Below are 26764 nucleotides of genomic sequence, written 5' to 3'. Positions count from 1 at the left end.
TTTCTTCTGTTATTTATATTGTCCAAGAGGTTGTATCTGTGTTATACCATGGTCAAAATCAATTACGTTCAGTTATGCAGTTCGCATGGACTTTACAGACTCTCAAAATGGGAAAAGTCCTGTGGGATTATCTAAATGCTTCTGCTTTGTTTTTGCCGTTAAATCTGACTGAAAAATAACAGTTTATGGCCACGAAAGATGCAACGTACACTCTTCTACACATTGAAAAATTAGACCCTTTGCCTTTCTCTGTTGCAGAAACAGACTTGGCTGCTTGGTTAATTCATGGGGTTATATCTCCACCATTCTCGTTATTTCAGTTCACTTCTTGCATGAAACATTACCCGCTTGGCCGCTTTGAACCCCTAGGTAGCGCGTTTCTGCATGAGCTATGGTCTTTGCCCTGCACTTACAGATGTCTACGGGAGGGTAAGGAAGTATACCTGACTGGGGAGGACTGTGATTCTACAGTGGGTCATTCTTTTGTCTGTAAACACATAAAGTTGCATGTGGCTTGTAACGTGTCAGCTCCTAACCTTGCTTGTGTTTTAAAAGGTAATCCAGTCCCTGCGATAACTTTCGCATTTTCCCTGCTTACTAACGGAAGTTATCTTCTTTTGAATAACGAAGACTGCTGCCGTTTACTGGCTGGAATCATGTTTATAGTAACGGTTTCTCAACGTGTAACTTGCTGTAAAAATGTACTTTTTCCTCCCCCGCATGGGAAGCTAGATAGCTCAATTTGGCCTTCCATTCCGACTTTGAAAACAGATTTCAACAAATTGACAGACTGAAATCACGGTTATTCCAACAGGAAGTCCCCCTCACTTCAGAGCACAAGACCTTCGACTTGCAGGTGGCTAGAACAACTAGCGAGATTCAGTCCCTTCTGAATACTAACCTCCCACTACATTTTTGGAAGCTTATACATCAAATATTCAATGCGTCTGACACACACGGCCTTGCACATTTTTTTAAACCTGTTGGTTCTGGCCTTGTGGCTTCTTTTCAGACAATATTTGGAGTAATACCTGCCATCATTCATTCAATCTTTTCCAGCGTCTTTGGTGGATTCCCGTTATTACTGGCATTAGCTGGTGGAATCCTACTTCTACTTTGCCTGCTGCGCAATGGCTTCTCCTCTTGTAGTACAACACAGACCAGGCCGCCTGCAACTGTTTCGTGATTGGATGCTTTGGTACTTTGCCACTAGCAACGCTCAGTTTGACTTATGGTTTATCTTTCCGCTTTGCCTACTTCACTTGCGTGCAACCAGTCTTTTCTTGTCTACGGTGTCTATTCACATGGGCGTTGGATTTATGCCTCTCCAATACGTCATGTTCAGACCCAGATTTCGACCAGTTGATGTGTCCCTTAATGGCCCATGAGCAGGACTGTTCTGGGACTGGCCATATGGTGCGTGCAGCTGCACTTGGAGTATTGGCACAATGGGATATCTGTGAGGCTGCACAGAATTTCCTGCATCAAAGTTACATTGATCACGCAAGTTACCCAGCAGTGCTCATGGAGGCTCCCGACTGTGAGGAGCACGCTTGTTCTTTCAGCTTACTAAATTGGATGCCATCCCTTTTGTCTACTAGCGACAATGATGTCCTTTTCGAAAGTGTTGCATTCTTTTGCTCATACACCTTGATGTATTGACTTCAGTTAATACAACAGCAGCATCTTTTAGGCTCCTATGCATCAAAAGTATTTCTTCGAGGTGGCTGCTACTGCTGATCAAGGGAGACACGGACTGGTCCAGGTATCACGAGATCTGGCTGGCTACAGCGGCTGGGGTGGCAAAACGGAACATTGCGAGCGCCTGGGGGGCGGTTGCGCCTCCACAATGGGACCAGTGGCTCAGGGACCTGGACTGGTGTCAGAGGGCGGAGGAAACAGTCTATAAATCCAGGGGCTGTGTGAAGAAATGGAGGAGGGTGTGGGGCCCATGGTGCAGATTCCGAACCTTCAGAGGCGGTGGGGGGCAGCGGTAGCGGGACCTTTGGGTAACTCTCCCGATCCTCAACTCTGTAATGTACCACTGTTGGTTTATGTGCCTTTTGCTCACTGCTTTGTCATGCATATGATCTTGAGCTATGTTAATAAAAAAAGATGTTTAAAAAAAAAAAAAAGTATTTCTTCGAAGTGTTTTTTTTTTTTTTACAAAAGAAGGCACTTTTGAACTTTGCTCAGTTTTTGAACTCCGTTTTTGTCTTATGTCTATATACTATGGACTTACCAGGGGGAGGGTGTTGTATGGTTGGTAGATTCATTGTCGACATGGCTAAGTTAGCATGAGCTTCGCTGCCATGAGGCTGCTTTTGTGCATGTTACTACATGCCTTTATTTTGCAAGACATTGTTTGTGCCTTTTACATGAGAACTGTCAGATTTTTGCGTTCTGTGCTGTTCTCTGTGGTTTAGTCGGCACACGATGTACAAGGTCGATAAACAATGCCCCTTGTTATTCTGTTCTGGTCAGTCCCTCGCACCTAGACGTAACATGACACACAGCTGCACTACTGAAAGCCGAACTGCATGTTGTTCAAGCACTTGGAGAAAGAAGAGCTGTGCGGTTACTAAGATGTAAACCCTTCATCTAGGCCTTGCGGTATGAGGTCTGCTGACAAAGCCCAGAGGTCTTTTTTTTTTTAGAATAAACTATTTCTTACCACTGGGAGGGTGGTTAGGTCCTATAGTCCTTTCCCACTGTCTTTATAAAATGACATCCCCTTTTGTACTCTATGGAATTGTTCAATGCTAACGGTATTGTGTTTATGTATTTTGCTGCTGGTAATGGCACGTGCACTGCACCATAGAGCACGTTAGTTAAAATAAACATTTTAAACTATACCGTGTCTCTGATTATTCTTATTGTGGAAAAGTATGAGTGAATGAGTGAAAGAGTGGTCTTGCTACTGCGATTCCTGAGAGAGTCGGGAGTGTTGTGTTCTGGGTTGTCTAATCATTGGTAGCTTCGTGATTATGTTGGAGAACGAATTAGACACTATAGCTAGTCGGTTTTGGGGATTTTGGTCGCTAAGGTACACCACTATACACCGAGGTCCTGATTTCCTGCGCCTAGTTCTTTATATGTGCAGAATCCCTACAACAGTTACTGCCCCCAACATAAACCATCACAACAAGGAACCACAAAGGTATTCCAGGGTATGCTGATCAATGCTCGGTCAGTACCAAAACACAACAAAGAATTTGCAGAATTGGTTGGCTCACATAAACTTGACCTGACATTTGTTACAGAAACATGGGCGGAAGAATCCTCCGACCCGGACCTTGCTTACAAATTCCAGCAGGATACTCTATTGCGAAAGCTGACAGAGCAAACAAGCGAGGGGGGGACTAGCAGTTATCTTCAGTGACAAGTTGCAAGTCTCAGGATCTGCAGCTGGAAGTTCCCCAGACTGTGAAATATTATCCTTTGAGATCACATAGGCAAAAATTATACACTTATGGGCCTTCTTTTATATAGGCCTCCAAGGGCAAGAACCAGCTTTATGAAATCCATTAGCCCTTTTTTACAATCCAGCCAAGCTGCATCTGATTTCACAATATTAGGAGACTTCAGCTATCACTTAGAAAAACAGGATGACCATGACACAGCCTTACTAGTCGATGCCATGTCTAGTTTTTTTGTGACACAGATCGTCGAACACAATACCCATGTCGCAGGGCACACCCTAGACCGTATTTTCATGTCAAATCCATCCTTTAAGGTTTCCGAAGTGATTCCCGTCCTATGGTCAGATCATAAAACTATAATGTTTACATTAAGTACGGATCAGCACATCCCAAGACCTCAACCCACCGGTTATAGTCAAAAGTCAGGAATGGGGAAATATCAACCCCCTTACTCTACAATCATCCCTACTCCGTACAAAACTAGACCTTATTTCCAACGCTAACACTGCTGACCTCAGGCTCTCCTCTTGGATTAAAACCGCAGTTGATCCCTGAGCTCAAGTGAAGTGCTTCATCTCCAGGTGGAAAAACCCATCGGAACCATGGTTTTATGACAAACTTAGAGCACTAAAACAATTCTGTAGAAGGGTAGAAAGATGATGGAGGCCAAACTACGACCCCATAGAAAAAACAAAATACGTACGAGCATTGCCAGGCTATAAGAAACTGATAATAAAAGAAAAAAAGTACTTACTTTTAATCTTACGTTTTACAGGCAATAAACTCTAGCAAGGAGCTCGTTTCAACGGTTAAAAGAGTAGCCAAACTACCAGAGCCACCCAGGAGGGAAAGCGGTGTTGCATTTTGCAACATACTGGCACAGTTGTTTAGAGTTAAAGTAGAAACTGAGTTCAAATCCTTTAGGGATTGTGTTGATATCCTTCCTGAGAACACTACAGCAGTCACACATCTCTCCCCTTCCAATCTGCTTCCCCCCCCCTACATTACAACAAATCACTGAGGTGGTGAAATCATCTAAATCTGGGGCCCCTGCGGACCCTTGTCCTCCTAAAGTATTACACCTGTTCCCCGAAAATGTTTGTGAACATTTAGGTGTAGTAATTAATTAGATAATTTGGTTAGGCATTTTTCCGGATGCTTGGAAAACAGCATCAATCCTTCCACTATAAACAAGAATTTAAAAAAATCTCGATCCTTCTGTTTCAAGCAGCTATCGACTCATCTCCAGATTTCCTTTTCCGGCTAAGGTGCTGGAGAAAATACTAAGGGCTAGATGTCCGAAGTATTTTTGCATGCGCAAACGGGTTTGCGACCTGTTTGTGCATGCAAAAATACCTAAGGGCCATGTACAAACCCTAATTAGCGAGTCGCAATTTATTTGTGACTCGCTAATTAGGATTTGCTACTCGCTATTAGGAAGGGGCATCGCAAAACAGTCGCAATTTACCACCTACTTCAGGTAGGTGGTGAAGCATTCACAAACATGAAGGGGTACCCAGGGGACCACTTTCCCTTAGGGAATGCATGTGAAAATATTTGTTAAGGGCAGGCAGTGGTCCATAGGCCCACTGCCTGGCCTTAAAAAATGAAACGAAAACGTTTCATTTTGTTTTTGAATGCATCCTGTTTTCCTTTAAGGAAAACGGGCTGTATTTTTTTTTTAAAAACAGCTTTATTTAAAAGCAGTCCCAGACATTGAGGTCTGCTGAGCCCAGCAGGCCACCAACCCTGGGAGGGTTAGCCATTCCCAATGGGTTAAAAATTGCGAGGGGCTCATTATATTCATGAGCCTCTCATTTTGCGACCCCATTGGGAATCGCTAACAGTGTCTCTGACACTTGTACATTTGCTTTTGCGACTTGCAATTTTTCGCATTTTGCGAGTTGCACAAGCAAATGGTCATACATCTGGCCCCAGATGCTCAGGTCACTGCATTCATCTCTTCCAGGGACCTTTTGGATCCCTCACAATCTGGGTTCTGAAAGGGGCATGGAACTGAGACAGCCCTAATCATGGCTGCAGAAGAACTAAGAGCAATATTAGACACAGGGCTAAGGCCGCCCTGATTTTGTTAGATCTATCGGCGGCCTTTGAAACAGTCAACCACGAAATTTCAACCACCAGGCTATTTGAACTGAGGGTCAGGGACAACGCTCTAATGTTGTTGACACCCTTTCTTTTCAATAGGACCCTAGCAGCAGAATCTGGAACCTTTGTATCTGAGCCTCTTACACTCCCCTGTGGCGTGCCACAGGATTCATCTTTGAGCCCCACACTTTTAAATGTATATGTGATCCCGCTGGCTTCAATCATCAGACAGTTTGGCTTCTCAGTGATCTCATACGCTGACGACACCCAGTTAGTGGTGTCAGTCTCAAGTAACATTGACAAGACAGCTGATCGCTTTAACAGATGCTTGACGCAGGTAAACCTGTGGATGCAGTCTAACTGCCTAAAATTGATCGTCGGAAAGACGGAGGTCTTGCTGCTGGGCTATGATACATATTTTTGGTCACCTAGTTGGTGGCCCTCCTGTCTGGGTTACTTCCAAGCTCCAGTGCATAAGGCCAAAAGCTTAGGGTTCATTTTTGACAACAAGCTGACATTTGGAAATCACATCAATGCCCTCACCTCATCCATTTGGGTCATCCTAAAAATGATCAGGAAAGTTCGCCCTTTCATCCGGCCAGACTCCCCAAAAACACTGGTTATGGCATCAGCCTTGTTCAGGTAGGACTATGGTAGATACCTGTACATGGGGATCCAAGCACAGCACCTACCAAGGTTGCAGCGTCTTCAAACCATGGCAGCCAGATTACTATTGGATATCCCCAGGTTCCAGCCTGGTTCCCATGGCCTAAGAGCCCCTCACTGGCTCCCAATGGACAAAAGGATTACATGTAAATCCCAATGCTTAGGCTTCAAAGCACTACACGGTGCCGGGCCTCTATACTTGAGGAATTAGAATGTCCCGGTGAGAAGTTTAAGATCTACACATTTAAACTCGTGCATGAAACCAGGTTCAAGAAAGCACGCTGGGGCGGAAGAAGCTTTCTGTTAGGGACTGTCAAGACATGGAACCTTCTACCAGTCGCCATAAAGAATAGTCCTACGCTGCTGCCCTTTAGAAAGTCGCTAAAAATGTGGTAATACACCAACTAACATGTTCTGTACAATCACCTTGGTAATCTTATCTGGTCTACCCGATCTCACTGCCTAGACACCTCCGGGCATTTGTGCGCGTTATAAATGCATAAATAAAATCAAACATAATAGAAATGTGCCTCTATCAGGTGTTGGGCTATATGGCTTGTGATAGTGTTAATGATTAAAATACATACATATCCCAAAAACATATATTATTGATCTTTGACTTGGTAGATGACTTGGCAGATGATATTGCAAGTTCAATTGAAAAAATATATATATTTGACAGTAAAAATGGAAACTAGCTCCTTTAAATGATTTAAGCAGAGTAGGGCTGCTTTGCATACATTTGGGATTGTCATGTCCTGCATCAGTTCTTACAGCAAAATAGGAAATTTAATGGAAATTTTCTATTTTGCAGGGTACCCATCACTGGCCCCACCATACTTGTCAGCCAGGCACACACAAGTTATAATTTCAGCATTACAGATTCAGAACTGCAATGAGTGGGTGACATCAAGAATTTGTTTCATCCTCCATTGCAACCACTTTCGTTTTAGGCTTGTTGCAGAGACAGAAGATACCTCCACACAGAATACTCCCTAGAATATTTCATGAAGCCTTCTGCTGTCCCAAACTTCTGTCTGCTACCTTACAGATTAAAGGAAATTCAACACAGTTCAGCTAAGGAGCCATAGAAGTTTTCATGCAAAGAGAAGGAAGAGTTTTTATTTATTATGCTTACATGTCCCCAAGAAAGAGGACAGATTACATTCTATATTGGATTTGCAATTCTTCAACAAATTCTTTAGAAAGTAAACATTCTAAATGATGACTGCAAGCCCAGCAGAGATAGGGTAATATTGTAGCCTTAGACTAACATGATGAGTATTTTTAGTTTCCTATTCATAGGTGGCACAGAAAATAATTTTTCTTTAGTGGAGGGATAACATTTTAAAATATCTGGCTCGTTGGTTTTGAGGATTTCTATGAGAGAATATAGTTTAGTGAGAACACAGGAAAAAATCTGTGTCTATCTATACTTGACTGACAGGTTAACCAAAGTTAAAGTAACATTCCAAAAGGAAGTAGAACACCACCTTCAACATACAAATGATCTGCTAAATGTTAAGATTCTCTCTAAATGTAGAGAATTGTTCCTCAACTAATGCAGAGGGTTGCTAAACGCATTAGCGGGTAAGGTTTTGTCCCTCAAAGATTGAACCATGTTAACACTTAATACCTCACCCAAGGCAATGTTCTTTTATGAACTGTTTAGCCTCAAAGTTTCTTGCATCTTTCAGTTTTTTCTGGACAGGCTTTGTTTACAGACTTAACAGTGAGGCCTCAGATCACAATGCCACCAATGCATCACCAGCTTATGTGACAAGGTTTGGACTTATGGTCCACCTGAGTGGGGGCACTTCTGTAGCGGGGATAATGATGCCATCTATTATTAAGTTAGGGTTCTATTCCAAATGCCTTTGGATCCAGTTGTCAAAGTTTCAAAGATAAGAAATTGCATTAAAATGTTTTTGAGTTCAAGCTCACATATATGCAGATTCATTTTTGTTCGTACTACTAGGCTCTGAGACACACATTGTAACAAACAGCACCACAATCATGCATTACAGAAACACAAGAAGTGTTGACTCCAAACCTTTTACATTAAAGATATCCGACTTTCGATTCATGACCCATACAGAGGGTTTTGAATGCCAGAAATTCATGTCACACATGTAAGAAATATGAATATGGATTCTCCTATCAAAATGGAATAGGTCAGTCATGAATGGGATCTTCTTCACCACTGTTTTGTGCAAAACATTTTCCACATGGGTGGTTCTAGTGAGGGGCCTTCTACAAATTGAAAATGTTCTCTTTGTTGTTCCCTAGAATTTCCTCCAGACTGTTTCAGTGGGGATGTTTTCAGTTTCTCTTGGGACAATGATTTGCCATTCTGATAGCCAGAAACTTGGAAAGATGGGCATAATGTCCAGACATCAGCCTTCCTTGGCCAATATGATTCAGAGACAGTCTTCTTTGTAGCACTAAAGATCAGCTCTGCACCTTAATTTAGAGACCCTAAATATTTATACTTGGAGATTGTATTGGAGGTGTATTTCCAATAAATTAAAGTATTCTGGAAGACCGGGAAGCAGTAGGAAGTGTTGTTGGCAGAACTAAATTAATAGAACATTTGCTCCGTCAAGCAGTTTGCCTTTTCTAGAGTTCAATAAAGAAACATTTAAGGCTTACTTAGGATCCAAACTATTAAGGCTCGGTTTGGTTGGCAAGTTGTTTAAAATCTGTCTTAGATCCTCCAGCTTGAATGAAACTGCTGTCCCGGTCTTTTAAGAAGAAAAAGCCAGGGATACCTTTTAGAAGAATTCAGAACTTAGCTTTGGAATTGCTTTTTTAGTTGGATTAAAATTTTCACAAAACACTTCATCATCCTCCATATTGCCCTCTAGTAAGGATATGTTATTGCTTTGTTAATATTTTTTTATAGTGTGTTGTCTTTGTTTTTTTAGTCCTGGCCTTTGTGAAGGGTGGGAAATTAGAATAAAGTGCTGGCAGGATGGCAAATTTATATGCTTAAAACGTAATTTATCTAGATGGCATTTATTGGATCCGTAGTCTGAATGATCTAGCCCTGAACCAGTCTACCTAAGCTCACCTCCAGCTCTTAGACCTAAGCTGAGGATTCATATTTCTTCAATTTCAAGGAATGTCTGGGCCTAATTACTGCACGTAATTTGCATGCAATGCACAGGATTAAACAGTTGCAGCCCTCAAAGTTGTGGGTTGCCTCCAACGATCTGATAGACACCCATTTTTTTCTCAAGCTGTAAGATATGTTCTGTACCATATCACCCGTGGACTTTAGAGGAAAACTGTGAATTGGTCCGTAATTGAATTGGGTGCCTTTTGAAATTCTTTAAGTAACACCGCTCAGAGTGTGTTAGATGTGGATAGATATATATGTGAAATGCAGCGGAGAAGCATCTGAAAACATGGGAAAGGATCGCCAGATTTATTTTGAGCTAATGATAGTTCTACCACTAGGTTTAGTGCTCTAATTAAGACTGGCGCAAAATATCTCAGATTTTATTTTGGAGCCCCGTTTCTCAGAATTTTAAATGTATAGTCCCACAGTAAAATTATTATTGTGTGCCTGGTCGTTTTTTGATACCAGCATCCGCAATAATTAGTTTTCAAAACGTAGAGAAACCATCTAAGGTACCAAATCACAAACATGTCCATGCTGTTAGACAATGATATTTTTTCTCCTTCGTGCCATTTCTGAATTAAAATATCAACCTACTGCTTGAGGAACTCATTTTCTAGTAGTTGAACTTTTCAGTCCTTATATACAGCTGTGGTACTTTGTAGAAAGGAAGCAAGCATTTTCTGGTTGTATTTTAGAGCAAGAGTTATCTCTCTGCATTGTATTGTTCAGAATGTTTTGCAGTTTAACAATAATTTGTGTCATTTGAGTATGCAAGTTGATACATACAGGTAAACGACTAGATCTGACCTGAACCCATCTCTACCCTCCCAAACCACTCCATCTTCCTCTGTCTCTTGTCCTGGCCATCCTTGTATTATCTTCTAGATCCTTCTCTCTCCTGCCTCAGTCTCTCCAACTCCTAACCATGTACTTCACATATTACTGTAGTATCTTCATCCTCCTGTCCTATCTCTGTCTCCTGGTCTATGTTTTCCAACATTGGGATTGTTTTATGGGGACATTACTTGTAGATGCTTATCCAAAGAGAATGACTGAAAGCATTCATGTAAAATTGTAATATTTTATTGTGTGAATCTTCTTAGTGATTTATACCTACCTTCTCCTTTCCCGTTTCTCTTCCCTTACTTTCTCTGTGGTCCCTTTTTTCTGTTACCTACTTTTGCTTTTGTCTGTCTATAATGCTTAATCCCTTACTACACCTACCTTCTAATGTGTCGTTTTCGGACCTTGCTCCCCATTTTGTCCTCGCTCTTCCTATTCCCCCCCTTCCCGCTTTTTATCTCTCTCTATCTCTCTCTCCCACAGCCCCTTTGACCCAGCTGACCCGCAGCCTTCGGAAACACCACCCGTGGACCCCCAGTCCTCTCTTAAATTGCGCCCCAAGTGAGATAGTGTTTGATTTTGAGCCTGGCCCCGTGTTTAGAGGTAGTTGGGCTGTTTACTTCTTAACCACTTTCCCTTACACTTTCACCAGTGCTCGTTCCCTCCACTTCTCCTTCCTGTGGATGTTAGTGTGTGTTGCATCATACTGAAGGAAAGATAGTTGTTTCTGACACACTTACAGTCATGAGCAGAAAGAACTGTATGTTCAGTCGACACATTTACATCAAATGTATTACCTCACAATGGTTTTCCTTTCCCTCATTGTGACATCTTTTCTGTGACCATTCTGCTCCGTTCAATGCAATTTTTGTGTGTGAATTAAACATAAACTTAATCTGTTAAACAGTTCATTTCTTGATTCTTTAATCTCTAGAAGGATATAATTCCTTGAATTACTTGTGTTGCAGGACCTAACCATTTTAATTAACTTTCCCATGACATAGGAATGGTCTAAGGTTGAAACATCACTCAGACTTGCCACCGATGTGTGTTGTTGTTTTTATTGTTATTATTAGTATTATTATAATCCGACAGAGTTGCGTATAGCTCTAGTGTTTCTAGTCCCTTAAAATCAGCTTGCACATTTATCCTTTCCCAACCGTCATTTATTCCAATTTGTTTTTCTTAACTCATGCAAGAGTTTAACCATTTAGTCTTGGAATCAAATCCTTATTTACTTTTTGAAAATTGGTAAAGATTGTTATACTCTGCCCTCCTAGGTACACAAATGGTTAGGACTGTCCTGTGCTGCAAGTAGCCCAGGTTAAACCTCTTCCCAGAATTAACCTGATCACTGAGGGATCTTGGACTTTTCTGTTGTATCCAGTAAGAGGAACTAGGGACTAGGCAGAGCCACAGCTCACCATAGACTTTTAAGTAACTCACATATTTTCTGGGATTCAAGTCCTTCCTTCCTCTTTCCACAGAATGCTGTTCAGTGTAGGTATTCCTGCTACAGTGCTTTAATAAAACCATTTGGAAAGAACTTTATCTCATCCCTTTTGCCAGCTTTGAACTCTGATGTGGGCCTGGTACTTTCAGAACAATAGTGTTTTTGCAGAGCCCAACCTAGCAAAGTCATTGTGGACGCAGATGCACTTAACAGTCAGTTGTATTCTAACCACTGGAAAACACGTTTTTCTTGGTGTGCTGCAGATGTTTCGTTCCAAAAGAAAAGGGACTTTCCTCACCTTAAGCTTTTTGCCACCGAAGTGGACTGTCAGTGCGCCTTTTCTTTTCTTTCCTTCTTTTTGTTCCAATTAGGCACAGAATTCCCCATAAATGCAAGCTATCAAGCAACTTGGAATTGATACTTGCCTTGCCAGTTTTGATTTTCAGGATTTTTTTCCAGTTTTCTGGTGTTTTCTAATGTTCTGGATAGCATGATCCTGAAAGTACCCAGTAAAAAGTCTCCTCATCATCGCACCATGAAAGGAAGGAACGTGAGGGTCGCAGTCCAAAGAATGGTTAGAGCCTATCCCTTTCCAGCAAGGAATTCGTTCAGTTGTGGTACATTTTCCTTCTATAGCTTGAGGGAACCAGATTGAAGCTTTAAAGGATGCAGTGTTAACTATACTATGCACCGACTAGTGGATCCTGCAGACTATGTATTATGTTGACTGTGCATCAGTGCCACTGCAGCCTCACTGGCTTCTGCCCACACTAACAATCTCCTTTTTGAAATTAAAATAGATACTGGTCAAAATTTCTATACTTACAGTCCTGCCTTCGAAGTTCACATGTAAGATACTACTATCCGTAAAAGAGGAAGAATCCCTGGAGAAATCTCATTCATTTAACACTCTACAAACAATCACTCAATCGGTTCCATATAAAAAGCTTTTCAAAATGTTGGCACACAAATTGAACCCCAAACAGAAATATAATACTATTATTATTTTATTAAAAGAGTTTTACTTTCTCCTTTGTCTATGTTAAAAGAAACCACCAAAGTCCATGTTATGGACACAAGCAATAAAAATAAATATTCAACTAGTCAGAAAGTCAGGAGGTTTCCCATCTCCATTTTCTCAAAGGAGCAATGTATATGAAAGAATTATTCTGAGCTTTCCACCCGAGTCCAATCACATCTGATGCCATGGGAAGTGAACACTTTGCTCAGTCCACTTATTCCCTTAGCCCAATAACTCTGCAGAAATCAAATATCTTTCATGGAAGATAGCACTCTGCTTAGCCTCAACATCAGCAAGAGAGGGGGAGCTCCAAGACTTTCCAATAAAGAACCTTATCTTCTGCACCAACCTAAAGTTCATGCCAAAGGTGCCTTCAGACTTCCATTTGAATGAGCCTGGCATACTTCATTCTTTGTTTCCGACCCCTTTGGCAGATGCTAAGAGAGCAGTAAGCTCTCTAGGTATTCACAGGTGCATACATTTTTACTTGGAAAGAACCAAGGCTATACGTTCATTTGACTTCCTGTCATTAATTCTGCCTGGACAGGGGTCATGCCAGTAAGTCTGCATCACTTTTTATCACACAAAAGCGAAGTGCTCCTCTTATAGGTAGGGAGATGGCATATTCCAAAAGAAGAATATTGGCCACAACTGCACTTTATGATGGAGTGCCTCTCCCAGACATCTTCTCCGGAAGAGCAGGCACCCATTCAACAACCACTAAAACTTGGACTCGAAACCAGCAGCTGACTCTTCAGTAGGCCAAGCAGTCGTAGGTGACCTGTTCCTTTGAATGTGAGTGCATTCGGCTGATTGGATATTTGGCACAATGATGGCTGTTCTTATTCAAGCATGTGAATGAATAAAAGATCTAATGTTGAAATTGAAACTATTTACCTACAGCTCCAGGTCTCCAGCATTAATATCTTTCATAGATTGAGATGCGACCATGCAATCTAAACTATGGTAGCCTCTAGGAGGATTAGAGAGCTCAGCGGAGCTGCTTCATTGACTGAAATGTGGGTTATCAATTGATAAATTTCAAAATAATTCTTTTAACTGTGTCAAAATGAACCTCGGCCCAGCAGCAGTGTTGGTTTAGTAGCACATCCACCACATTGGCTGAGGTTTGAGGGGGATGAGCTAGTAAAGAATCTCTGGTGTTAGTCTTATGCCCATTTTATTTATTGCTATTTTAAAAGTACCAGGGGTTCCCAGACTGATATTCACCTTCAGTAGTCCTCTTTTTGTAACCTTTGCTAGTGAGAGTTCACAATGCATTTTCTGAGGACGCAACTGGAGAAAATGGCTGTTTGGGACGAGCTGAATGTCCACATATTCTTTGCCTCATACAAATACTTGTCACATTTTGAAGAAAATAATTCTCTTGTTGTGCCCTTTTTATGTGGGGGGGGGGGAATGGTTCATTTGTTAGTGCCATGATTAAACAGTAAAGCTCTGATCTGACTATATAAGGTAAGTGCTACATTTCCTTCAGTACGATGCAAGTTTGCTACTCTCACACACTTCTCCCTAAATAATCAGTTTTGTGTAAGTGTGAAGGTTACAGTAGCACCGCCTTTTATTCTGATGTAATTGTGCAAGATGTGCACGGAATCTGCCACATTGCTGATGTGTGACATTTAAACACACAGATACCTATATATACATAATGCGACTTCCCTTCACTGTGTATTAAAGTTGTGGGTGTTGCACGTACAGTTCACCTTTTATTGTGGGATGGTAGTGTAAAATGTACTCTCTAACCATATTTTTATTACTGTGATTTGCACCTGTAAGTTACATGTATGTATATTTTCTCAGGCAGTGTGATGTACGTTCATAAGGCTACTTGCACACACCTTAGGTTTCCTTCAAATGCAAGTTACAATTTTCTTTTTTCAGAGCAGTCATCTGGTAAGTTACCATAAGCCTCATTTCCTTTTGGACTGATGAAAGTGCAAAAGTTCGAATAATTCTATCACTTTTTTATTAGGCATACATATTGTGTGTTTTTCTTCCCTCCAGATTTCATTTTGGAAGCTTGTTAATGTATGAGAGTCATACTCTGATCACACTGTGCATTGTACATGGTACACTACACAACATATTCTATGTGTACCCAGTCCTTTCATTGTGGAAATTGTACAAGTTTGGTATGCTCCATTCTCCAAATATTTTTTAGTGAGTTGCTTACGTACTCATTCATCTCTTACTTGGAATATCTGTATTCCTTCACCTCAGAGTAATGTGACTATACAAGTAGAACATACTACTTCAATTTTCCTCAGTGATATAGTTAGATTGCATACCTTTGGTTTTCTTTGAACTTTGACGATACACACGCGTGTGTTTAAATACCTGTTATTTCTAAAAAAGGGTAAAGTAAAATGTATGTTGTAATGTGGATAGGCAGGTATGTGCCCTTCCAAAACATGGAACTGTGATATTGAATGATTATGCTGGGAAAGTAGAAGAAGCCTGTAGGTGGAGAAAAGAACAGTGAATTCTTAGAATGGTCAAATGCACTCACAAGTTGAAATTAGGCATAGGATGGGTATTGGAAAAGGACAATGGGAACACTGCATGCAAGTGGAATCTGACTGAAGCAGCATACACACCAAAGATGATTTCATTAGGTTAGCCATCTCCTTAGCTACAGCGGAGAAGCATTGATACAACAGAAAGATTATATCAGCCTTTTTGTGATAGACTAGGTTTGAGGTCTGGTACCATTAAACAGGAGTGATCAAGATGAAAGTTAATTTGTAGTTTCATGCCACCTGTTTTAGTGTACATGTGGCTTCTGTAGATGTCATTCTTGCCTGGGGTGGGAAGTACACCTGCCTGTTGGACACTGGTTCTGCATAGGCATACACCCCTCCTGCATTTCTGGGTGTAAATCTTCCTTATCAGCATGATGTAGAAGTTTAATTGGTCCTTGAATCCTGCACGGAAAACATATGTCCTCTGGTCACATTTCTTATTCAGTGATACACAAACCCTGTTCTTTCGGAGAGTATAATGTATCCAGGAGTCATGAACAAGTGTCTTCCCATACACTAAGTGACCCACTCCTCTTTGTATTCTTATTCCTAAGGTGGTTAGGGTTAGTGTGAGCCTTCCTCTTTGTTTTTGAGGAATTTGCAATCTAGCCTTCTGCCTTTGTAAATTGCAATAAATATTAGTTCTTGTTCATTTGCCCTTGTTTAAACAAAGAGCAGTTTCTATGTATGTGTCCAAAAACAAAACATAATTTGTTGGTACTGGAGGAAGCCTTTCAAATTTTCCCACGTTTTCTGGGGCAAATCCAGTGTAATCCATGTTAATATCTGCAGAAACCGTTTTTAGTATGCAGGAGTGGGGTTTCTTCACAAATTAGTAAATGCTGTGTTGTAGGTAACCTTTTTTAGTTTTTTCCTTCTTCTGTAAACAAACTTAATAAAATGTTTTCATGCTAGAAATACAAAGAAGGTACATTACTACAGTTAGATCCATCATTGAAACATCAAACGACTGAAGATTAAAAGGAAATGAAACCAAAGCTGATCCGATCATGTGTCCTTCATGTGATGGTCAGCTTATTAGCATGTAACAGGACCATTTTGTCTGTCCTATCAGTTGTTCTACTAGTTTGCTTCATGAAAGATGGTTACTACTACTACTCAACTGACATGTCTGAGCAGCGTACTTAACAGGGGCAGCCAGTTGCAGCGATGGGGTCGTTTGGCACTATGTTTAGGCAAAATCAGTACTATTAGCCTGCCTATACCTTTTACATCTGGTCTTCAGGTAGATTGTTGGGTCCTACCTGTCACTCTCTGGAGACCGTTTTTAGGTCCTCTCCCTCCCCCCTACACTCCGCACATCATATGTAAAAGCTTCCTTGTTTATGTACTTAAGTTATTTGCCTTCTTCAATTGGAAACTAGATTAAATTCAAAGATAGTCTCTCAGTACGCATTTTCTGATGAAAACATTTCGTTTGTGTGTGATTTTCTGAAGGGAAAACTCATTTCCACAGGCAGACTGCTGTCTTGTAATCTTTACTCATATCACTTCAGTGCTGGACTTCTTTTGTTTACTTAAAAACTAATATTTAAGAATTGACAATTTTAGAATGCGACTAAGCAGAAAAGCCTAATAATGTATTTAGAGATTTACACTTACCATGTTTTAGACAACTGACAGATTTGTCAGAACTGTGCTTAGGATATCATCAAAGACTAGTCTAACCTTAAAGAAGACAGTTATACTTCTACCGTCCTTCCACCATCATTAGAAATATCAAATGGGTCATGACAGCAAAATTAAGGGGAGAAGGGAATGTGGGGAGAATGTAGGTCAAAGGATGAAGTGGCGTTTGGAGCATGGGATAACACGGGGTTTATGGTGAGTCTTGTCCATTGTACCACTTCCCGCTCCACTCACTGTTCTTGGAAAGGACTGCCAACCACTTACTGTTTGAAAAGCCAGTTACTTCTTCAAAGAAAATGAACTTGCTATGAAGCGGCACAAATCCTCCTTCCACGCATTTAGAATGTAGCTGGCGCAAGCGTTTTGTTTCTGGCCTTTGAATTGCATTAGCCTAGATTTGACACAAAAATGTTTATAATAAAAACAGATTATGTTCCATCGTTGGCTTACCAAGCGTAAAGCAGATTGCTGCAACAAGCCTAGAGGCAAGACTACAGACCACATCAACGATGTGCCAGACATACAAGCAGAAGATTTGCAGTCTTAAAGCACAACTTAAAATATGTTTTCACCCCAGACTAATTGTATTAGCCTTTTTTGGCCTTTTCGCCACTATATACTATAGCCCACAGCCGCTGCCCAGGAACTAGTGTACGGAGATGCAATAGAAGGAGCAGGTCCCAGATGGCTCAGGCTCTGCCAAGGGCCTGTGATGGCAGGTCGGGCAGTGCTATGAGGCTGCTAGGGAAGACCCACCCTCACCCCAAAGAAATGGTACTCACCGTCAGGCCCAGCAACGAAGCAGGAGGGCCAGGGCCGCAGTGCGCCGTAGGTATAAGCCCGCCTCTGTGGGGCCTGAAGTGTCGATAGGCAGCAGCGGTGCAGTGCGGGGGCCGTGAGAGTCCGAACCACACCAGTACACATCCCAGGGCAAAACAGGGTAATGTGTGTGGCCTGCAGCACCGGTGGGACTGGGTGGTCCATTCCCCTGGCCACACGGGCAGCCGGATTCAGCAGACTCTGTCAGCAAGGAGCCCGGCATTTAGCATTCCGTAGTGGTCAGGGGCAGCATCGGACTTCCGTCTTTGATTTAAGGGCGCTGATGGCGGCGATTCAGAGCAAATAAAGGCAACAGCCGCCATAGCCTCACAAGATAGCTGCCATCTTGGTAGCCACACCCCCCAGTTGCTTTTGCTGCTTAATTCCCACAAAGCTAGTTCTGCTACTCTGAATTTCGCTTAATAATGTGACATGTTTGGCAGGTGTAAACTTTGTAAATAAGGTTTACATCCCCACAGTACAAGAAATGCTGCACTGAGTTTCTTGTTCTGTTTCCAGACATTATTATCAACAAGAGAAGCAGAAGCACTTGGAACCAATATAGGTATATCGATTTAGTGTTTTTACCTCCAGTAGTACAGATGCCATGGGCACAGCTAATTCTTAGGTGCAAGAATACTGTGTTATTCAAATGTGCACCCAGCAAGGCTCCTGAGAAATGGTGCATTGCTGCAGGAATCTGTTCTTATGACCCAAATTGCATGGTAATTTCCCACATTTGGGTGTTTTCCTACCCACAGTTTCAGTTTTTAGACTGTGAAATGCCTGGGCGTGAAGTATTCCTGCATCAGTTGTAATTTTGTTTCTGCTACAACTTTTCCTACCCAATCAACAGCCCATGCACAAAGCAAGTCATTTATTAGATTACATTTTTTCCATGATTGATTCAATAGAAGTTGACAGTTATGACTATGCGGAGCTGTCTTTTTGCCATTCCTTTTGTCATTTCCTTACTGTTATTCACTAGGCCATTCTCCCAAAGAGATCACTACTATGTTAGGAGTTGAAATCCCTCCTCACCTCCCTCACCTCTATTATTTCCCTTACTTTTAATTTTCGTTGAATGACATATTTAAATAACTGCCCTGATGATACACTGAAGTATCTCATAGAAACTTCTAACTGCCGATGCCTTACCTTAGAATATTCCCCATGCATCAGACTGGATCTGGACATTTTTGAGCAGTATCCCTGTGCAAATGTAGATGGTGTCGTTTGGCTCCACGTTGTCAAGGGCGTCCACGTCGGAAGTGACATGGCACAGTACCTATTTAGGCGTCACCCTGATGCACTGACATCAGTTCTTTCCTTTCCACACCAGATAGCGCTGATCTGGTCAGAGGTTTTCTGACTAGCGTTCTTGAATTTTTGTAAACACTATTTTGAGAGATTTTCTCTCCTGGTGTTACAGGATGCCCCCTATGAATCTGGCTGGTCCCAACCCATGTGGTGCCTGTCACAGGCAGATGTCTGTGACAGACCCACTATTGATGTATTTATAATACTTAGGGCCTTATGTAGGTAAATTACATTTACCGATTCTTAAATACCGAATTTTACCGATTCGGTATTTATGAATCGGTAAATGTAATGTAGGTAAAAAAATACCGATTCGGTAAGTGTCGGTATTTTATAATCGGTATTTACCGATTCGGTAATGGTAACCTGTATCTCATTGATTCCTATGGGCCAGGATGCCCATAGGAATCAATGGGAAGCCAGTTACCATTACCGAATCGGTAAATACCGAATCGGTAATGGGGGGAGCTCAATCAAGGGTGGCAGGGTGTCACATTGACACCCTGTTGCACCCCTGATTCCTGCATGTGTGCACATGTGGCACACATACATGCCCTGAGGGCATGTGTGTCTGCCACATTGCACACATCTAAGGACCAAATTATGCATTAACAGAGACATTCGTCATTTACCACCAACTTTCAGTTGGTGGTAAATAACGAATCCCCACACCCACCACACACTCCCCCTACATCTCGTTTCTGTATTCGGTATTTACCGAATCGGTAAAATTACCGATTCGGTAATTTTACCGATTCGGTAAATTACCGAATACAGAAATGATCCCCCTACATCTCAAAATCCTAAATACCGGTCGGTAACGGTATATTTACCGAAAATCGGCCGTTACCGACCGGTATTGGGCTACCTACATATGGCCCTTAGAGAGGTACCACAAATTCAAGACCGGCAAGGACTGCCGCACCATGCATCCAAAGTTGCTGAGGGAGCGATGCTCAAGATCCCGGTTGCGCAAAAAGGCCCTGAACTGTTCGCACAGCCTCACCCAGCAATCATTATCATGCTAAAAAATGTCAGGTAAGCCCCACAAACACTAGAAGTCGAAGAGGTCTTCGACTTCGCTGCACCTGTTGAAGTCTTCTGACGAGGTCCAAGTCTCGCTCTTCGGTGTAGCCTGAGCCAGGATCCACTCCGTGCTTTCCTGACTTTTCCGTAGCTGAAGAGATCCCCGCCCAGCTTAAGGAATCTTATGAGGCCATGCACCTCATATTTGGATGGCCCGGCCCGGCCTCTCTGGCGCGCGTCGGTGCCCTACAGTCTTGGGAGGGGCCCCCATTGGATCCTCACCAGCGGGTTCGCCCTCAGCACCAGTCGGGCCCTAAGAATCCGGTTTTGGATCCGGTGTGGAATCGCCAAGCAAGACCAAGATTTTCCTTGACACCCGCTCCAGTGCCACCGCTGCCAACACTTCACCGAGAGACCATCCGCATCATCATTCCTGTTTCCGAAACCGAGCCAGACAGCTGTCGCCTGTGAAAATGCTGACCAGGGCCATGCTCTTCGGATCGTAGTCCGTGTCTTTGGCATTTGACAGGCCTGGAGTGAGAGATGAATGGTAGGGGTCTGAATACCCATATGGATACCCTAGATAAGAATGAGGACAACTGTTATTAGGAACTGGCAGAGGCCAGTGAGTTAAACACCTCACCTGGCATAGGCTTGGTCTTTCCTCCTACCATGGCTACTGAATAGGAAGTCTCTTTTTCTATGGTTGCGCGTAGGAGAGCTGAAGTCTTGGACTTTTAGCTACCCACAGGGGCAGTCAAGACGGACGTCTTGATGCAGGTGCTTAAGCCAGGAGTCCCCCCTTCCAGACCTTCACTCCTCCTTAATGAAGCCCTTACCAACATCCTACTTGTGGCCTGGTCCCAGACCTGCACAGGGCCTCCTTCTTATAAGACAGTTGTCTGCTGCCATCGCCCACTCTAGTTTTGGGGACCCCAGTTTCCTTACCCAATACCCCACTCTGAGAACTTGGTGGGCCAAGCCTCCACCTTTAGGATCCACCCCGGCATGTTCCCTACCCACCCACCGGATAGGAAATCCAAGGGGCCCAGATTCCTTTGTCAAGAGAATGTTGGAAGGAAATGTTTCTTTTTTTATGGTCTCCCCCACGTTTTTGGACTGATGCTGCTGGTTTTTCCACTCTGAGAGTGCACTGATGCTTCCTAACCAGACCTCAGTGGCTGTGCCCTTACCTTAAACTGATATGTTGAATTGGCTTTTACCCAATTGGCTGAGCTAGTTTATTTTCAAGTTTCTCGAAAATGGTCCCCAGGGCATATATGTTAGATGGTCCATCTAGCGATTGCAGCAATTGGTTGTGCCACCCTGGGTGGGACACGAATAAAACGAGACTCACAAACTGCCTTTTGCATACTGGAAGAGCAATTTAACTGCTCACATGACTTTCCCATTTAAAGCAATGGCTGACCAATACTCCCCCCTGGTATATATGCAAGTCAGCCTTAGGCAGGGTGCAACATATTCCACAGACAAAACGTAACTTTACCGGTTTTGCCAGTGTAAACGTGGAACTGCTGTTTTTACTGTGGAAAAGCTTGGTTGCCCAATTGGTGAATGCAGAGTGACCCCTCTGCTAACTCTGGAAGAGTAAGACCAAAGTGGGTCATCCAAGGTATCAAACAACTCGTTAGATTAAACCTGACTCAATTTTCAGGTCGACATTTATGTAAGAAGTTGCAGCTGTGTTGCCCGTAGTCCCCTGTACCCAAACTGGCTGCACACAGGGTCCTGTAGCCTAGTAAGCTTTCTATCCTCTTGGGGAGATGTTCTAATGACTCTCAGGAAAGGATATAATAGGAGCCTGCTCTGTAAGGAGGTGTCACTGCCCTCCTGCAGGAAGCCCCACAGGTGTTGGCCCAAAAGGCAAGCTTCAAAGGAAAAGCAGCTCAGAATGAACCTGGTAGACCATTGGCAACCAACGGCATAATACCCTGCAGCCATTATCTGAGCTTAAGTAGGGCACCCCAAGCCCAGATCTTGACTGGAAGAGGACCAAAGAAGGACTGCCATGCTTCACCGTGGAACCAGCAAAGCGAGACTGCCCCGGCGTGGTCTGCACCTGCTGAGCCTGGTGGCTTGCAGAAGAGAGGGACTGTTCCTGCTCGAGGAGAGGTTTTCTTCAGTGCCCTGCCAATTCCAAGAGACTCCAAGGGCCAGTGGCCTGGCTTGCTGTTCACAGCACAGGGACACAACAGCTGAGAAGCCTGTTCGGGCAAGTTGGTAGCCCAAAGTCTTCAACCTGCCTCTGTGCTTCAAAAGAAATCAGGACTGATGCATAAAGTTGCACCCGAGTTTGCTGAACTCGGGAGTGTCGTTGAAGTGCTGCTAGGACCTCCAGAGAGTGTGTAATTGACCCAGAAAAGATTGGTTCCCGAGATTCCCATATGATTTGGGATTTGGTTGCTGAGTGCTGCCTATGGTCCCTGAGAAGGCCCCAGTCATGCAGATTCAGCAAAGTTCACTATATGATGTGGACTGAACATTATCGTCCAGAGCCTTCCTGCGCCTTGCTGAGAACCACAAGCTTTTCAGGGGATGTCCACGACTTGCTAATGAGACTGCCCTTTGATGGCTCTCATGTATTTGGAGAGAAGGCAAGCTCAGTGTTGAAGTGCTTTAAGAATAGTAGAGCTACGGCCCCAGTCTGCGTTCCGCCACGGAAGGGGGCCTCAATCGTATCCATACCCTCCAAGTCACCACAGCCAACAGGATACCCAGCCCTTTTGTGGCAGGGGGTACCTGTCCCATAGACCACGTGGCACAGGTAGCCAAAGGTTGGGCCACTTCAGCACCTCCTGCAGCCTCCAACCCCTTTTAGTTTGCCCTCCAACCATTATGGGCATCCAGTGGGGGGCAGGATACACTATCATCTACACCACTGGTGGTCAGTAATATCGGACCATTGGGTTTTGCAAATTGTCCAAAGGGGCTCCTCCCTCTCTTTTGTGACTGCCCCTCCACCCTTGCCACCCACATATCACTAGCTAACCGAGGACAACCACTCCTTGATCTGTCAGGAAGTGCTGTCTATCTTGGCCAAGGAAGCCACAGAGAGGGTGCCAGCATCAGAAGTAGGGTGTGGTTGCTCTTCCTGCTACTTTCTGGTGCACAAGGACGGAGGCCTAGACCTGCCCCTTCTCAATCTCTTCCTGAAAAAGGAGAAATTCAAGATGTTCACGCTCGTGCAAGTTCTGTCTTTCCTGGACCCAGAAGACTGGATGGTACTGTTGGACTTACAGGAAGCATATTTCCACATCCCTGCCCTGCCTGCCCACAGACGTTACCTGCAGTTCATGATGGGCCAAGAACACTTTCATTTTGCTGTTCTCTCCTTCGGCCTCACTAGCGTCTGTCAGGTGTTCACGAAAGTGATGGCGATGATTGCACCTCAGCTGCGGAGGTGTTTTTACCTACCTTGACGATTGGGTGTTGAAGGCGTGCTCACCCCAGGCAATCGTCTCCTATCTCTAGACTACAGCGAACCTCGTGCACTCACACTCGCTGGGGTTCGCTGTCAGCGTGCCGAAGTCACACCTGACTCCCTCTCAAACGCTCTCTTTTTCTTTGTAACTGTGCTGGACACAGTGCAATTTTGGTCCTATCCTCCCCAACATCGAGTCCAGGATGTTCCATGATACTGATACTGATCCTGAGGTTGCTGCATCTCATGACCTCTTGCATCCTGCAAGCTCATGCCCGTTGACATATGCAGGCTGTGCACAGGGACCTCAAGTTTCTGTGGGCCCAGCATCAGGGGAATATCTCAGACATGGTCCAGATCTCGGAGGGAACTGCAAAAGATCTGGTTGCTGACAAACTGCGATTGGGTCAGTGGCAGACCCCTCTACCTTCTACAACCAGAGCGGACTTTGATGACAGATGCATCACTTCTGGGATGGAACAGTTATCTGGGAGAGGTGGAGAACAAAGGACTCTGTCTCAAGCGAATTCCGGGCTCCACATGAACCTGTTGGAGCTTTGGGTGATTCGCTTGCCATTGAAAGCCTTTATTCCTTCGATCAAAGGAAGGCTAGTCAGGTGTTCATGGACAACACCACTGCCATGTGGCAGTGCAACAAACATGGTGGGGTGGGGAAGTGGACCATTTGTCACGGGCCTCTGTGTCTCTAAACATGGCTGGAACGCCAGTGCTTTTTCCTGGTGGTTGAACACCTGGCGTGGTCTCTAAATACAAGGGCGGGAATACTCAGCCGAAGATGCCTAGCAGATCACAAATGGGGTTTCCACCCAGAGGTGGTGCAAGGCCTATTTCAGCAGTGAGGAGAGCCATGGTTAGTTCTATTCACCACCGCTGAGAACGCACAATGTCGGTAGTTTTGCTCACTTGTGTTTCAAAGGTGACTCTTGCTCTGAGACGCTTTTCAACTCAAGTGGAACTTCAGCCTCCTATATGGCTTTCTGCCTATAGCACTGCTGCCCAAAGTTCTTAAGAAGATCAGGAACGACGGGGCCGAGGTTACTCTTGTGCCTCCAAATAGAGCATGGTATCCCGAGCTGTTGAGCATGAGCATCGGTCCTCCGATCAGTTGCCTCTTCGAGAGGATCTTCCCTTGCAACAACAGGGTAGGGTTCTGCACCCTGACCTGTGCACCCTTCTCCTACATGCTTAGAGATTGGCAGCAACAGTTGACAGCGTTCAAACATCCTCCTGAAGTCTGATCCTATTCTGACAGCCATGCATCCCTCCACTAAGGTAAACAGCGTTTACAACGCATCGTTGACAACGCATGCCATTACAACGCAAGTTGTTACAACGACTTGCTGTAGGGGGCAGAAGGTGTTGGATCTTCACCTTCCCTACTGCTGCACACACTGGAGTTGGAATAGTAAATTATACTATTCCAAACTCCAGCGCCCACCCTACAGCAAGTCGTTGTAACGACTTGCGTTGTAATGGCATGCGATGTAACAACGTGTCGTAGTAACAACTTGCGCTGTAAATGCATGTGTTGTAACGAGTGCTATTCCTCAACTAAGTCATTGTATGCCTGCCATTGGGATAAGTTTGTGACATGGTGTGATCCCAACAACATCAGTCCTCTTTCTGCACCTTCTAAGGTTCTTCTGTTTGCTCTACCATTCGCCAGCAGGGTTCTGCTGTGCACCATTAAAGGCTATCTAACAGCCATTTTGGCATATTTGCGGTTGCCAGATCAACCTCCTTTATTCAAACTGGCGGCTCCAGACTACCCCACTTTTTGTATCTTGAAGACTGTCTTAGCACCCTGAATATGAGAGAGCTCTGCGTGTCTAACACGAGCCGCAACGCATTCAAGCATTGTATTAAAAAGTGTGTGTACCTTTTTTCACATTAGGCTGATATGGATGTTCTAGCAAAACATAAGCATGTGGAGGCTGTTATCAATTCCGATCAATCAGTGCGTCCTTCATCCTACCTGTCCTGTACATATTCAAAACATGAGAAAGCAATATTCATGGCCCATAGGCTTGGGAAATGACCGTTCCTAAAACATCTTGGCAGGTGGCATCGGAACAGCCCAAGTAGTGTAACTTGTGAGAAAGAGAACATGCACTCACTTCAAACTAAGAAGAAATGTATAAAAAGATAGATACAAACGCATGCTGGTAAATATACTTCATGTCTGACCCGTGCTGAAAAACAGTTACAGGCGTCTGTAATTGAGAGAATGTTTCTCCCCAGGTCATTCATCATGCCCCAGGATCTAAATCTCGTTTTCACCTTCTTGATGTGTGCGCCTTTTGAGCCTCTGCATAATTGCCCTCTTAGGTTATTGACCATCAAAACTGTCTTTTTAGTGACCATAACATCCTCCAGAAGGGTGACCGAATGGCAGCCACTATCGGTGCACCCTCCCCACACTACCTTCTACCCGGACAAGATGGTTCTCTGGACACGTGTCTCCTTCCTTCCGAACGTTGTAACTCCTCCCCATGTAGCCAGAACATCAGCCTACCTATATTATTTGCTCCACATCAGCCCTCCAAAGTGGAGCAGTGACTCCACGGTCTGGTTACAAAAAGAGCGTTGCCGCTCTATCTTGAATGCACAAAACAGTTGTACACAGGTGGACGATCAGCTCTTTGTCGGCGGTGCAGAGACACACCATCTCAAGAAGGATGGTGCTCTGCATCAAGATCTGCCATGCATTGGCCAGGAAGCTACCCTCTGAGGGTTTTAGTATTCATTCCACAAGAGCTAGGGGTGTAACCACTGCTTTAGTCCACAGAGTCCCTGTCCTGGACATCTGTCAGGCAGCAACATGGGCCTCTTTTCACACGTTTACCAAACACTACTATCTGGACAATTGTTTCCGTGGCAATGGGCACTTCACCCATTCGGTCCTGCAGTTCTTTCTGGTTTAAGTTGGCTTTGCAGGCCCACCCTCTGGGGAGGCATTGCTTGGGTATCTATTCTAAGGTAAGGGATCTGCAGCTAGAAGTTTATATCGTTTGAACAAGTTACTTACCTTTGGTACCAACTTATCTGGTTGAGACTCTAGCTGCTGATTCCTTCCCAACCCTCCCTGCTCTGCATGCCGATTGCTATGTAAGGAACACTTTTCTCAGCCTTAGTTTTTCACACCAGTGGCCATTTCTCATCGTGGCTCTGTGCTCCTGGTGAGGAAAGTTGCAAAAGTAACTGACGTGATCGCACTAGGGTGGTTCCTAAATAGGTTCTGCGCACATCACTTCCGGCACAGATGACGCTGACTCGGAGCTGAACCGCGCCACATACTG

General features: G+C 43.8%; 1 protein-coding gene across 3 annotated transcripts in view; it reads left to right on the top strand.

Annotated features, from left to right (window-relative positions):
* The window catches only part of BRAF (B-Raf proto-oncogene, serine/threonine kinase), an 803995-nt gene that overhangs the window by 405751 nt on the left and 371480 nt on the right, over nt 1-26764 (top strand). Inside the window, exon 10 of one of the 3 annotated variants that reach the window (XM_085651929.1) lies at nt 10651-10770. The exons of the other annotated variants lie outside the window; for them this stretch is intronic. Coding sequence (XP_085508055.1) covers nt 10651-10770 — 120 coding nt within the window. The remainder of the gene's footprint in view (nt 1-10650; nt 10771-26764) is intronic. 3 annotated transcript variants of the gene reach the window in all.

The sequence above is a fragment of the Triturus cristatus genome, chromosome 4_1, assembly GCF_964204655.1.
Source record: "Triturus cristatus chromosome 4_1, aTriCri1.1, whole genome shotgun sequence".
NCBI classification, from domain to species: Eukaryota; Metazoa; Chordata; class Amphibia; order Caudata; family Salamandridae; genus Triturus; species Triturus cristatus.
Note: the sequence above shows the minus strand (reverse complement) of the source record. Positions and strands in the feature narration are given on the sequence as shown.